Source organism: Carassius gibelio, chromosome B10, assembly GCF_023724105.1.
Source record: "Carassius gibelio isolate Cgi1373 ecotype wild population from Czech Republic chromosome B10, carGib1.2-hapl.c, whole genome shotgun sequence".
Taxonomy (NCBI): Eukaryota; Metazoa; Chordata; class Actinopteri; order Cypriniformes; family Cyprinidae; genus Carassius; species Carassius gibelio.
This window is the reverse complement of record NC_068405.1, coordinates 4,828,385-4,842,858: the sequence shown is the minus strand read 5'-3', so window position 1 is coordinate 4,842,858 and position 14,474 is coordinate 4,828,385. Positions and strand designations below refer to the sequence as shown.

The following is a 14,474-nucleotide window of genomic DNA, read 5'->3' as shown; positions in this document are numbered from 1 at the left end:
TCTGGTTATAATTAAAATTGCAATAAAAAAAAAACGAAACCTTTTTTGCATCTGACAATAAAACATAATATTGAAATATAAAATCACTGGATATTTGGGACTTGTATAGCGTACTAACCCCAGGATCTTTGCACAGTCATCGTAGTATTTCATGGAGTTCTTGACGAAGCTGAAGCCGTTGACGTCACAGACGTATGACTGGCCATTAGCACGGAGCAGATCGAACCCACACACCGTTTGCTATAAATGAGAAATCGCTAACGCTTCATGTCAATACTTCAGATATAAAGCTTTAATTGACTCTAAATTGCTTTCAACATCTTTGTTCACCTTGAAAGCCGAACAGACTTTCCATGCGATGAGTTTCTCTCTGGCATTGAGGATGACTGGGTAACGGACCTCTTTTCCCTCACTGTCTCGTTCCACCTTCCCATCCAGAGCTGGAGATTTACGGGCCTCTGCGTGGGCGTAGTCAGGACCTACAGTATACACCTGATGTGCACAGACACAAGGAAGCATATGAAACTGGTGCTTCGTTCATGAATAAATCAGGGTCTATAAAAAGACTAGGAGAATATTGGAGAACATCTACAGTCGTGGCCAAAAGTTTTGAGAATTACATAAATATTGGAAATTGGAAAAGTTGCTGCTTAAAGGAACACTCCGACTTTTTGGGACTTTAGCTTATTCACAGTATCCCCCAGAGTTAGATAAGTCCATACATACCTTTTTCATTTCTGTGCGTTCTGTAAATGTTATTTGACGCACCCACCGCTAGCATAGCTTAGCACAAAGACTGGATGTAAATGGATAACGGTAGCATAGTAATCCCAATAAGTGACAAAATAATGCAAACATTTTCCTATTTACATGTTGTGATCTGTATAGTAACAGCGTGTACAAATAACAAGGCTATATAAGACAGAGACCATTTTTAATCGTATAAATACTGGGAACTATATTCTCACTAGGCGTTGGAACACAGCTAACGTTACTTGGGAGGAGTGGCTACTTGGGCGGAGAAACGCGTGCAGCCATCATTGAGTTGCATAAAAATGGCTTCACAGGCAAGGATATTGTGACTACTAAGATTGCACCTAAATCAACAATTTATAGGATCATCAAGAAATTCAAGGAAAGAGGTTCAATTCTTGTAAAGAAGGCTTCAGGGCGTCCAAGAAAGTCCAGCAAGCGACAGGATCGTCTCCTAAAGTCGTCTCGACTTTTGGAAGATGGCCTGGTGTCAAGAAGGGCAGCAAAGAAGCCACTTCTCTCCAAAAAAAACATCAGAGACAGATTGATCTTCTGCAGAAAGTATAATGAATGGACTGCTGAGGACTGGGGCAAAGTCATATTCTCCTATGAAGCCCCTTTACGATTGTTTGGGGCATCCGGAAAAAGGCTTGTTCGGAGAAGAAAAGGTGATCGCTACCATCAGTCCTGTCATGCCAACAGTAAAGCATCCTGACACCATTCATGTGTGGGGTTGCTTCTCATCCAAGGGAGTGGGCTCACTCACAATTCTGCCCAAAAACACAGCCATGAATAAAGAATGGTACCAAAACACCCTCCAACAGCAACTTCTTCCAACAATCCAACAACAGTTTGGTGAAGAACAATGCATTTTCCAGCACGATGGAGCATCGTGCCATAAGGGGAAGTCGTGGCCTAACGGTTAGCGACTCAGACTTGCAATCGAAAGGTTGTGAGTTCGAGTCTCGGGCCGGCAGGAATTGTGGGTGGGGGGAGTGCATGTCCAGTGCTCTCTCCACCTTCAATACCAGGACTTAGGTGCCCTTGAGCAAGGCATCGAACCCCCAACTGCTCCCCGGGCGCCTCAGCATTAATGGATGCCCACTGCTCCGGGTGAGTGCTCACAGTGTGTGTGTGTTCACTGCTCTGTGTGTGTGCACTTTGGATGTGTTAAATGCAGAGCACGAATTCTGAGTATGGGTCACCATACTTGGCTGAATGTCACGTCACTTTCAGAAGGCAGAAGTGATAACTAAGTGGCTCGGGGACCAGAATGTTGAATTTTTGGGTCCATGGCCTAAAAAAATAGATCTTAATCCCATTGAGAACTTGTGGTCAATCCTCAAGAGGCAGGTGGACAAACAAAAACCCACTAATTCTGACAAACTCCAAGAATGGGTTGCTATCAGTCAGGATTTGGCCCAGAAGTTGATTGAGAGCATGCAATTGCAGAGAATGTCAAATAATGTCATGTAATTGTCGATAAAAGCCTTTGAAATGTATGAAGTGTTGGTAATTATATTTCAGTACATCATAGAAACAACTGAAACAAAGATCTAAAAAAGCAGTTTAGCAGCAAACCTTTTGGAAACTAATATTCATGTAATTCTCAAAACTTTTGGCCAGGACTGTACAGTGGGTTGCAGACAGTAGCACAACCGCACAATCTGAATGACTGATCTTTATGAAAACTCATGAGTCTGTGTGATAATGTAAAGTATGTCACAAGGTGGCACTAATGAGCTTATTCACATTTTTTCAGAAAACTTTGGACACATATTGTAAACACGACCCATCTCAGTGTTGCCAAGTCAGATTTTAAGTGACCACAAGAATGTGATATTTAGCCCCTAAAATGCTACTTTACCAAGAGAACCCTGTCCAAAAACATGTAGTTACCCCCAAGAAAGCGCATTTTGCCAGGAGACCCCTCTAGAAACGTAATTGGGCTAGGTTTGGACTAATATGAAAATGCATAAAGATAGTGTGTGAGCTGAAGATAAACGACTGCGCTACCTTCACATCCGTTCCATCCGTGGGCATGAACTCCTCATAGATGTAGGATCCAGTCTTCCTGACGTTACTCTCCGGAGAATACACGCTACTCCTGCTGCCAATCTGAAACAGACGAGACGTGATCAGAAACCGTGAGACACACGTCTGCTCAACACCGCAGTCAGGATGATTTGATGCAATGAAGAGAAAGTTCATTTATCAATGAAGATAACTACAAAAACCTTTCAAGTATACCATGTCATGTTATGATACTATCTTCTTCTTTCTGAATAATAAATACTTCTTTGCAGTTTGCACCACACTAAATCATTAAAAACACAAACAATCAGAGACGTCAGAGTTACACAAGCAGCTCAGCTACTCACAGCATGTTATGTAACTGAGTCCCAGTATAATGACAACCTAGAAATTTGAATATATTTGATTTGAATAAAGTATAAAGGCTGCAAATACTCATTATTTAAAAACATTGGCTAGGCTTTAAACCCTGTTCACAACGTCAGCAACTACACAACACAATTTATTCTCAATAGTAAGCTGACAACATGAGTGTTTCAGTCTCACACAATACACAGGACACACGGACCAGAGAACCAGACAGGGCAAGCCGTCCTAAACTAGACACCTATGAGTCACTTTAATATACTGGAACACAAATCATTCTCATGTTTTGGGTAGTTTAGACCTTGCTCTTGGTGTCCTCTGTTCTTCAGGTGCATTTTGTTTATAGAAATAGACGTGATTAATCAATAACTTCATTGTAGATTATCTTTATAATTAGTGCTTATATATTAGTGGTTTAAGTCTTGAAATATTTTTATTTTAGTATTTTGGTCCTACTTTATATATTGTCCCACACTTAATTTAAATTAATCATTATGTAAAATGCACTTATTGTGTACATACATTTATTACATTTACATTTAGTCATTTAGCAGACGCTTTTATCCAAAGACAGTGGAAGCAATCAAAACAACAAAAAGAGCAATGATATAGAAGTGCTATAACAAGTCTCAGTTATACACGTAGCATGGGATTTTAAATAATATAATAAATAAAAAGAAAACAGATAGAATAAAAAAAAATAGAGCAAGCTAGTTAGAGGTCTTTACACAAACACACACACATATATATAATTGCATATTAAATGAAAAGAAAAATAGAATACAAAAAGATTAGAAAGTTAGATTTTTTTAAGAATAGAATTAGAATAGTGAGTGTTAAAGTTAGAGAGTCAAATAAAGATGGAAGAGATGTGTTTTAAGCCGATTCTTGAAGATGGCTAAGGACTCAGCTGCTCGGATTGAGTTGGGGAGGTCATTCCACCAGAAGGGAACATTTAATCTAAAAGTACGTAAAAGTGACTTTGTGCTTCTTTTGGATGGCACAATCAAGCGACGTTAACTTGCAGAACGCAAGCTTCTAGAGGGCACATAAGTCTGAAGTAATGAATTTAGGTAAATGGGTGCAGAGCCAGTGGTAGTTTTGTAGGCAAACATCAATGCCTAGAATTTTATGCGAGCAGCTTTTGGAAGCCAGTGCAAATTGATAAACAGATATGTGACATGTATTCTTTTTGGCTCTTTAAAAATTAATCTTGCTGCTGCGTTCTGAATTAATTGTAAAGGTTTGATAGAATTGGCTGGAAGACCTGCCAAGAGAGCATTGCAATAGTCCAGCCTGGACAGAACAAGAGCTTGAACAAGGAGTTGTGCAGCATGATCCCAAAGAAAGGGCTTGATCTTCTTGATGTTGAATAAAGCAAATCTGCAGGATCGGACAGTTTTAGCACTGTGGTCTGAGAAAGTCAGCTGATCATCAATCATAACTCCAAGGCTTCTAGCTGTTTTTGAAGGAGTTATGGTTGATGTGCCTAACTTGATGGGGAAATTGTGATGAAACGATGGGTTTGCTTGAATCACAAGCAGTTCTGTCTTGGCAAGGTTGAGTTGAAGGTGATGGTCCTTCATCCAGCAAGAAATGTCAGTTAGACAAGCTGAGATGCGAGTAGCTACCGTCGGATCATCAGGATGGAATGAGAGGTAGAGTTGAGTGTCATCAGTATAGCTGTGGTATGAAAAGCCATGTTTCTGAATGACAGAACCTAATGATGCCATGTAGACAGAGAAGAGAAGAGGTCCAAGAACTGAGCCCTGAGGTACCCCAGTAGTTAGATGTTGAGACTTGGACACCTCACCTCTCCAAGATACTTTGAAGGACCTATCTGAGAGGTAAGACTCAAACCATTGAAGTGTTGTTCCTGAGATGCCGTTTGCCAGTAGCGTTGATAGGAGGATCTGGTGGTTAACCGTGTCAAAAGCAGCAGACAGATCAAGCAGGGTAAGTGTTGAAGATTTGGATTCTGCTCTTGCCAGTCTTAGGGCTTCAACAACTGAGAGCAAGGAGAGCAGTCTCAGTTGAATGTCCACTTCTGAAGACAGATTGGTTGCTTTCATGGAGGTTGTTGTGTGTGAGAAATGTAGAGATTTGGTTGAACACAGCTCGTCCAAGTGTTTTTGCAATGAAAGGAAGAAGGGAAACTGGTCTGTAGTTATCTAAAAGAGATGGGCTGAGGTTGGGTTTCTTAAGTAATGGAGTTATACGTAAATAGTAGTTAAGGCCACTTAATTTTAAGCAAGACCAGTTTTTTGCTTAAAATAATAATCAGTTGAAGTACTTCTGGTGTTGAAGGGTTTGATTGTGGCCTCACCTTGCGGAAGAGCCGCTGACTGCCTCCTCCTGCAGATGTGGGGTAGTAGATGTAGACATTGTGGTCTTCAGCACTCACTGGCTTCTCCACGAAAGGCTTCTGGAAGATCTCTCCATTCACCTCCACATGATCCTCTCCCTCCACCAGATTACATTCTACAGAAACACCACACAACCATCAAACCCTTCACTTTAGAAACGGGATATTTGTGTAGAACATGAGTCCGAATGCACACGGTTCTCACTGAAGGGAAAGCAGGCAGAAAGAAAATGAATTCACAGTGTGAGTGTTAGATTAGATTATGATTTAATGTGAATTCAAGTTGAAAAGTGCAAAAGTATCTCATTTGCAAGAATCAGCTAAATGACACCACGGTGACACAGGCTTATTTAGTGTAGTCCAAACTGGGTCAGTGTTAGATTTGGGGAGTTAACAAACCTTCTGGTCTGGCAGGATCTCTGTTCAGAACTGCAAAGCGGGGCAGCTGTATTCCCTCGGCCTTCAGTATATGATACACCTCTCTCCTAAACCCCAAAATATTGCACATGAATTAGGATTTTGTGGGAGAAAGGTAAATTGTAAAAAAACAACAACATGAGTTTTCATACAGCAAGTTATTTACATTTAGCAGATGCTTTCATCCAAAGCGACTTACAAATGAGGACAACAGAAGCAATCAAAATCAACAAAAGAGCAATGATATGCAAGTGCTAGAACAAGTCTCTGATAACTTCACACAGTAACGTAGCAATGGGGTTTGATATAAATGTGCTTCAAGAAAACCCATTTTTAAAAAGCCTCTTTCATCTTCCATCAGCATTACTATTATTTGACAGCATTACTTAACATGTGATCAAACAAAAACAAAAAAATCCCATCCGTCGTTCACTCACCCTAACCCTCAAGGTTTGTTTCTGTGCATCAAGCGAGCGCATCAGAGCATTTGTTTAGCATATTTCTCTGTGTATGTCCAGTAAAGAGACAGAAATATCTCAGATTTTATCAAAAAAAACATCTTAATTTGTGTCAATTTCATTCTTCTGGAATGAAATTAGGATGAGTAAAGGTTGACTTAAATGGCAATGATCATTGTCTCAGAACTGCTGCTGTTCTGCTGTAGACATGAGGATATAGTGTTGTGTATTAAAGCATGTGTGTAGATTAAAGAATTTTAACAATAAGTTGATATGGAGTACATTTTAGACATGGCATTGCCAGACGGTTACTTTGTAACTATTTTTGCTGGAAGAACAAAACCAGAGCCAGTCCCAGAGCAACTGGACTACATTTCAAGACTCTTGAAACAACACTAGGGTAACCACAAAGAGTGATTGATTGACACTGCGTCAGCATCTCGATTCTGACTTCCCCTTATTGGTCAGAACCAAAAAGGAGTGTCACTATTAGTCATGTAGATGCATGAAGTTTCTAAACCAAATCAAATAACTACATTAAACCCTTTCAAAAATCACTTATTTCACAGGGGTGACCGCTTCTTGATCAAATGCTTGCTGTAGGATGCTATGTTGACATGAAAACAGTCAAGCATCAACACAAGAGTGTCACAGCAATACCTCTCTCACATGGCAAAACTTTCCACTAATAACATAAACTGTTTCAGGGCAGTGGTAAACTCTTCGTTCTAGTTCCCATGTGCTTTCCAGGACTGGAAAATTTGCACAGCGGTGATTTGGCATAATCACCAAGCCATAGTCCGCTTGCCATTGATATTCAGACAAACAACACAATTTCAAATGGGATATTGCTTTTATACAACAAGCCAGTTAAAAAGAGGTTAATATTGCATTGTAAGTTAAAGAGAGTAGAAACCATGACAATCACCTGTGCTAGAGTAGACATACTCCATCCAAAACTGCTAATTCTGTCATCACTGCATGCCAGAGTTGGAAATTAAAGGGGGCTAAAGCAAAAATGGCCACCAATTTCAAGAAAAATCAGAGGCGTTTCCATTAGTCACCAGTGATGCAGAAATCCAGAGCACTGACTTTAGCACTCTTGTGAATTCTCTCATCATAAACAAAATAGGTTACAATATATGTAATAATTTCATTGTGCAGTGTAGACGGCTCCTTTGGTTAAGGAGATAGTGTGCAGAACTGAAATCAGAAAGCACTGAGCGCTTCAGAAACAGGGAACATTGCTCACTGCTCACTGTCGATTTGAATCATTTCAACGGTTTTGTTTTTCCATGTCACAAAGATAACCAACATAGACTTACAGTTTGCATTCTATTAGTTTAAAAACAATGTGTCATTAAAAACAACACAAGTACAATTAATAATCAGAAAAAAAGGCTATGGTAATCAATTCCAGGGGCAAATATTGCCCATTAATGGATGATTACCATGATAAAAACAGCACAATTTTGGCTTCTCGTGACTGGCTGTGAACGACAAACATGGAGGAAACAGTTTAACCCATTTGGCAATTCATAAGAATAAGTAACATACAGTTTCCCCAACAATGAAAGTTTTAATAAATAATAACAATACCTGGGAGAACCCATCTACTTATCTATCATATATAATGAGCAAAGGTTTTCCAGTTTTAAAAGCATGACAGCTGGTAATATCTTCTGTATCAGAGCAGATCAGGTGTGGTCAATAAACAATACAAACATGATGAAGCTCACCTGTCCTGAATAAAATACTGAAGATCTAGATCATTGATGACAAACGGGTTCCTCAGCTTCTTGTAAGCCACGGCTTTATCAAGGGGGAATCCTTTAAAAACAGACAATAAACATAAATTCACAAAAACAGATTGAATGTACATTTCTGCTCTTGTTGTCAATACAGGAACTGACAGGAGGACTTTTCGTTCTCTCTCAACAATGTAAATTTGACCCGGTGCAGCAGGTGTGACTTCATTATCAAAATATACACAGGGAAATTGTAATTGTAATCGGTTACAATAAACAGACAGGATGCTCCAAACCTCTGGAATGGAAAGAGATGAGGCAGTCACAGAGCGGCCAGTTTTCCACCGGCTCGTTCAGCACCACTTCCTCTTCAAACGTGACCACAGTGATGTATTTGAACAGACACAGTCTCTCCAGGATCTCCTTCATAGGTTTGGACTTTGACTTCTTAGACATGGCACAGATGCCCACCACGATCTGTCTCTCAGGAGGCTGCAGATGACAACACACATCTCCAATTAAAACCAGCTACGCTTTAAGAACCCAAAATGTTTAGCAACTGAAAAATAAATAGTTGTGTCCTAGCTGAAATTTGTATATTTTTTGCAATGTAAAAAAAAGCATCATTTTGCCTCAACTCCAGGAAAGAGCAGCTCTCAGTGCATTTCTTCAGGTTGGGTATATTTTATTTCATCTATATAGTCTTTACTGTGCAGTAAATCATTATGCAATGTAACATACAGGCATGATGTGTCAATGATTAAAATGCCTGACGTCTTGCATGATATAACTATTTTATTCAGTTACTTTGGATATTAAAATATATTCTCAGAACTCTGTAATGTTTGTTTACAGGCAGGTTATAAGGAATACTTTTTTTAGTCTCACAGAACACTATGTCAAGCACAAAATGGCTTGAGACATACAAACTACAAACTACAAGGTGATTCCAGAATGATTTTTTTCTGCTTGATCTGGAAACCAAAGCTTGATCTTCTCCAGTGGGTCAAGAACCTAAACACCCCAGACCAGTCTTTACACCTACCGAATCATATTCTGCATCATCCTCCTCTTCCACGTTTTCGTAAAAGCAGTCATATCCGAGCACTCTGCCCGGATCCAGCAGCTCGTCTCCCTCGCCGTCCTCCGCTCCCACAAAGAAGCGCGGGTGATCTGAGTCCTCGTGCACGGACATGTTCACCACAGACAGCTGTTCATGTGAAGCTCACAGACCTCCTCCTGCTCCTCACAGACGCTCATCTTCAACACAGCACAGATCACACAGGCTGCACTTATCTGATCGGATACACAGTAATGTGAAGCATTCTTAGAAATTAAAATGACTTATTTATATAATAATATATTTTGCAATTAAAATGCATTCCTGTAATGGAAAAGCTTCCTATTTTCACATACTTTTAGCGATGTAGTACATTTAGCTATTACAATATGAGTCAGTGACAAATTTAGTATCCACTATAAATGTCAAAAATATTGTATCTAGATTAAAGTTATCATGTTTCAAGAAATGCACTATGAACTACTCACACGGTTTTGAAAAACTTTTTTTGTGCTGTTTTTAGGAAACAAATAATTACATTAAAATAAACATTAAATGAAATGTTTCTAAAACATCATGCAGCATCATTTAAAATGTATTATACGTGAGTGTACACATCTATTCATTTACAAAAAATTTTTTAATAGAGATCTTATGGTAAAAAGCTTTTTCACAAATGCTATAAATAAATTCATAAATATTACAGTTTAGGGAGTCAAACCACCTGAACTACCCTTGTCTTCTTATAAAAGGATAACTGTATTCTTTTTTGTCTGAACTGTCCCTTTTGTGACTTATTGACCTTGGCACTTGTGCGTTTCAAGTTTTATTTTCGGTTTAAAGTAGTCTTTTTCTTCTTCACATTGGTTGGACCGCACCTTTGTTAGTTGCACCATGTGACTGATTTGGCACACAACTTATTTTTTTTCAAACATTCAGAAGTACAGTATTTTTGTTAATATTCTTTTCTAGGGAATACTATGCAAAAATTATGCAAAAATAATTATTAGGCTATGTATTTGTTTTATTGCCATCAGAACATTTGTATCGAACTAACATTTTTGAATGATCTCACCTAAAAATTAAACATGTTCAGAATTATTAATCACAAATGCATTCAAGTTATTGTAGGAACTGCACAATATTTTCATCATCCCATGAACTATTTTCAGTTGACTGTTTAATGTACTCACCTCTCAGATGTGTCCGAATAATCCCTCAGAGATACGACTGTCCTGCAAAACAACAAAAGATTAAAAAATGATCCAGTTTTTGAAATCAGATAAAAAATAAAATAAAAACGTTTGGAACTAGGTTACTGAAAAAAAAAAAAACAGAAAAAAAAGGAAGACAGACCAGTGTTATTTCATGCTCATCATGTGCTCATTTTCAACAGAGATGGCGCTTCTCATGAGATAAACACTGATGATTGTGAACGGTACAACATGCACTCAATAAGATAAGACAGATATTTGACCTCCTTTCCAGCACCCAAACAAAATACAACGGTCAAGATCGCTTTATTATGGGATGGGTTCAATTTTCCTAAATCTTCTTAAGGTGGTTTATAGGTAGGCTAAGAATTACATGGGCAAGTGCAGGACTTACAAGGTTGATTATATCTGGTGGGGAGCACAAACATGAGTCCTCTATGCTAACATTGTGCAGTTTAGATTGTGCTGGTTACAGAGCGAAGGCTAGCAGAAACCAGCAGAAAGCTTCATCTATTTAAGCACAAAAGAAGACATTCTGGGAAACGTGTCGGTGTTTTTTCTCCATTAAGTGGAAGACAATGGTTTGGTTTTAACACTCTTCAAAATATATTCTGTGTTCCACGGAAGAAAGAAACTCATACAGGTTTGGAACAACATGGTGAGGGTGGATTGAGGAACAGTTTTCCATAAACATCATCAGTTTATACCAAGTAGGGAAGGTTAATCTGGAAATGTGAGTGATTACAGATTACAAGTTATTTTAAAGCACAGTCACCACAAAATCAGACTTATTAGAGATCATTCTGAGGTTAAATACAGAGTTAAAATCATAACAAGATATACTTTAATAGCTATGATGCTGTTTTTTAAATCAAATCTCTGAATAGTTTGGATGTATTTATAACCCAAATAGGAAATAAAACTGTTATCAAATAAGCATGATGTGATGCATTATTACCTCACACACCACTAAACAAATAACACAAGCATCAAATAACAGCTTGAAGTTAGTTTATTGTAAATGAACGAATATCACAGAAGTGTCATTAGACTGCTTCGAGATTTCTTTGATTAACTTTGTTCAATTAGATTTCGGAGTGAAATCAACAGTAATTTAAAACCCACTGTTATTTGAATGAAAATCAAATACAGTATGATGATGGGCTCAAATGCATTAGTAATGCAGGAAAAGTGCAGGCAGGAGGTCAGTCATGTGTAGTTTGAGGTCTCACTTTTAGCAGCTAATGACTCTTCCTGCACGAATATAAACACAGCACGTGCTGATGCTAGAGCTGACAAACAGAAAAGACTTTATATTCTTACCTGCTCTAAAAGAGACGGACGTGAAGAGGACAGCTGTGGGCTGCTACGTCATCTGTTCACACACACAAAAACTGAAGGAGGTGAGCTAATATTAGCATAACGTTACATGCTAAAAGCACCAGCAGCAAACATCATCATCATCATCCTCATCCTCATTCTTCAGCTAACGGGCACAAACGCAGATTACATCATTTTGATCCTCTGCAGGCCTCTGCGATTCTGCATCAATGATGTATTACACCCATCTGTATGACTGCAGCACGAGTGTACTTCAAGTTCAGGCTTTAAAAAACAAAAATCGGCAGTCAGAGGGGCGTGGCGTCAGACGTGACGTCACTGCGAGGGCGGGGCCACGGTGACGAGCGTTTCTCTGTCAGTCGGTGGACGCTTTCAAGGTAGACTGGCTGCTTTTAAAGGGGTCATATGATGCGATTTTTTTCTGTCCCTCTGGAGTGTTACGTTTGAGAGAGGCGGGGCATAGAGGTCTTACAGTAATGTACAGTATTTTAAAAATAATGTTTTTTGACCATTGAAGCATGTCAAAACCAAATACACAAAATAATTATCTTTTAAAAAGCATCATATAAACCCCTTTAAAGTAAAACTCAGCTTGAAGAAGCTTGTGCAGCTTGAAGAAGTTTAAAATACACTGTTTTTGAGGAAGTTGTGGCCTAGAGGTTAGAGGGTTTGACTCCTAACCATAAGGTTGTGGGTTTGAGTCTTGGGCCAGCAATGTCTTGACTGAGGTGCCCTTGAACAGGGCACTGCCCACTGGTGTCCGTGCGTGCGTGCGTTTTTGTGACATTTCAGGACACAACTCTGTATAATGACATGGGTATGACACAGGTATTACAAGGAGAGGGTGACTTATGAAGACATAATCCATGTCCCCATATTTCAAAACGCTTATAAATCATACAGAATGAGTTTTTTTAAGAAAGAAAAATGCACAAAGTTTCCTGTGAGGGTTAGGGTAAGGTGTAGGGTTGGTGTAGGATACACTTTATACAGTATACAGTGTATACAGTGTGTGTGTGTGTGTGTGTGTGTGTGTGTGTGTAGTTTGGATGGGTTAAAGGCAGAGCACGAATTCTGAGTATGGGTCACCCTACTTGGCTCTGTCAGATCAGCAGTCTTCCCCATGATTGTGTAGCCTAGTGAACCAAACTGACAGACCATTTTGAAGGCTCAGGAAACCTTTGAATGTTTTGAGTTGTTAAGCTGATTTGCATGTCTCCATATTCTAATTTGTTGAGATCGTGAATTGGTGTGTTTTTGTTAAATATGAGCCAAAATCACCACAATTAAAAGAACCAAAGACTTAAATTAATTCAGTCTGGTTGCATTGAATTTGTTTAATACACAAGTTTCAAAATTTGAGTTGAATTACTGAAATAAATTAACTTTTCCACGACACTCTAATTTACTGAGATGCACCTGTAAATAACCCAATCAAAATGCACAGTATTTTTCCTTATTAATAGACAATTTTTTTAAATAAATATTTCCCCGGACTGTGTTTTGTAGAATGGAACTGTTTTGTCTTGTGTAGTTTTCTTAAAGTACACAAAACATAACTTATAAGTGCCAAATACATAAAGTGATCCACTTTACATGTTAAATGTTTTTCAACCCCAATTCCAGAGAATTTCGGACTCGTGGGACATTTTGGAAAATGCAATAAAATCAAGAATCTGTGATTTGTTCATCAGCTCAGACCTCTGAGCTTCTGAAGTCAAGAGAGATTGGACCAAAAATGTAGCTTTCAAAACCTAAACAATTAAAGTTAATATTACAATACTATAATACAATTGTGAAAGATAATGATGATTTCAACAGATAAATACTTCAAACTATACAATAAGCAAATAAATAATGCGGTTTTTAAAGTTCAATAATAATTTGGTGAGATATTGTGTGTTACGGGGAGAATGAAACGTGCGACGTTTGGATCCATTTGCAAAGCTTTATTTAAAGATGTGGTCAAAACAGGCGAGGGTTGATCAATGTCAAACAGGTCTATTGAGGGCAAGACACAAGAGTAGTCCAGTGAATAGGCATGATAGATATCCAACAAACAATGTCCAAACAAGGTAATCCAAAGGGTTAATCCGAAACACAGGCGAGGGTCCAGGCAAGGGGTAAACAGTATTCGTACAGGGCGAGATGAGAGGGGAAATCCAAGACAATATATTTCAGGGTAGGCAGAGATAATACAAAAACAAGATACACAGGCTGAATGACACAAAATGAATTTAAAATAGTTTAAAATAGAAAATTATAATACATAAAATACAGTGCAATCAGTTTGGACGTAGCATAGTGCTCATTTACTAAATGCACAGATAAAAAGATAAGTTTTGACTCTTGACTGAAAACAAAACATTTAATTCTTGCTATGTTTTTTAAATGATAGTATGCTGATTTATTTACTGCTTTGACATGACTACTGAAACTAAGGTCTGTTTCCAGAATCACACCAAGATTCACCTTGAAAACTTCATCTTTGTTTCCAAAAGTAATGACTTCAGTTTTTTCCTTGTTTAACTGAAGAAAGTTCTGCCACATCCAGCTGTTAATTTCATCAATGCATTGGCAGAGGGAGTCAATGGGGCTGTAGTGATTTGGTGATAAGGCTAGGTAAATCTGGGTGTCATCAGCATATCTGTGATAGGCAATTTGGTTCTTTCTCATTATTTGACTTAGTGGGAGCATATACAGGCTAAACAAGAGCGG

At 38.5% G+C, this 14,474-nt stretch overlaps 1 protein-coding gene across 13 annotated transcripts in view; it reads right to left on the bottom strand.

Annotated features, from left to right (window-relative positions):
• The window catches only part of ppip5k2 (diphosphoinositol pentakisphosphate kinase 2), a 61,511-nt gene extending 49,446 nt beyond the window's left edge, over positions 1-12,065 (bottom strand). For 6 of the 13 annotated variants that reach the window (XM_052566722.1, XM_052566723.1, XM_052566728.1 and 3 more), the window contains exons 1-10: positions 11,739-12,065; positions 10,395-10,436; positions 9,187-9,401; positions 8,438-8,633; positions 8,133-8,223; positions 5,918-6,003; positions 5,480-5,634; positions 2,770-2,871; positions 331-492; positions 119-240 (exon numbers count right to left, since the gene is read on the bottom strand). In XM_052566722.1, coding sequence (XP_052422682.1) covers positions 119-240; positions 331-492; positions 2,770-2,871; positions 5,480-5,634; positions 5,918-6,003; positions 8,133-8,223; positions 8,438-8,633; positions 9,187-9,336 — 1,064 coding nt within the window. In that variant the 5' untranslated portion in view covers positions 9,337-9,401; positions 10,395-10,436; positions 11,739-12,065. The remainder of the gene's footprint in view (positions 1-118; positions 241-330; positions 493-2,769; positions 2,872-5,479; positions 5,635-5,917; positions 6,004-8,132; positions 8,224-8,437; positions 8,634-9,186; positions 9,402-10,394; positions 10,437-11,738) is intronic. The other 7 variants (XM_052566726.1, XM_052566729.1, XM_052566725.1 and 4 more) reach the window with 2 other exon arrangements.
• Between the last annotated feature and the right edge of the window lie 2,409 nt (positions 12,066-14,474).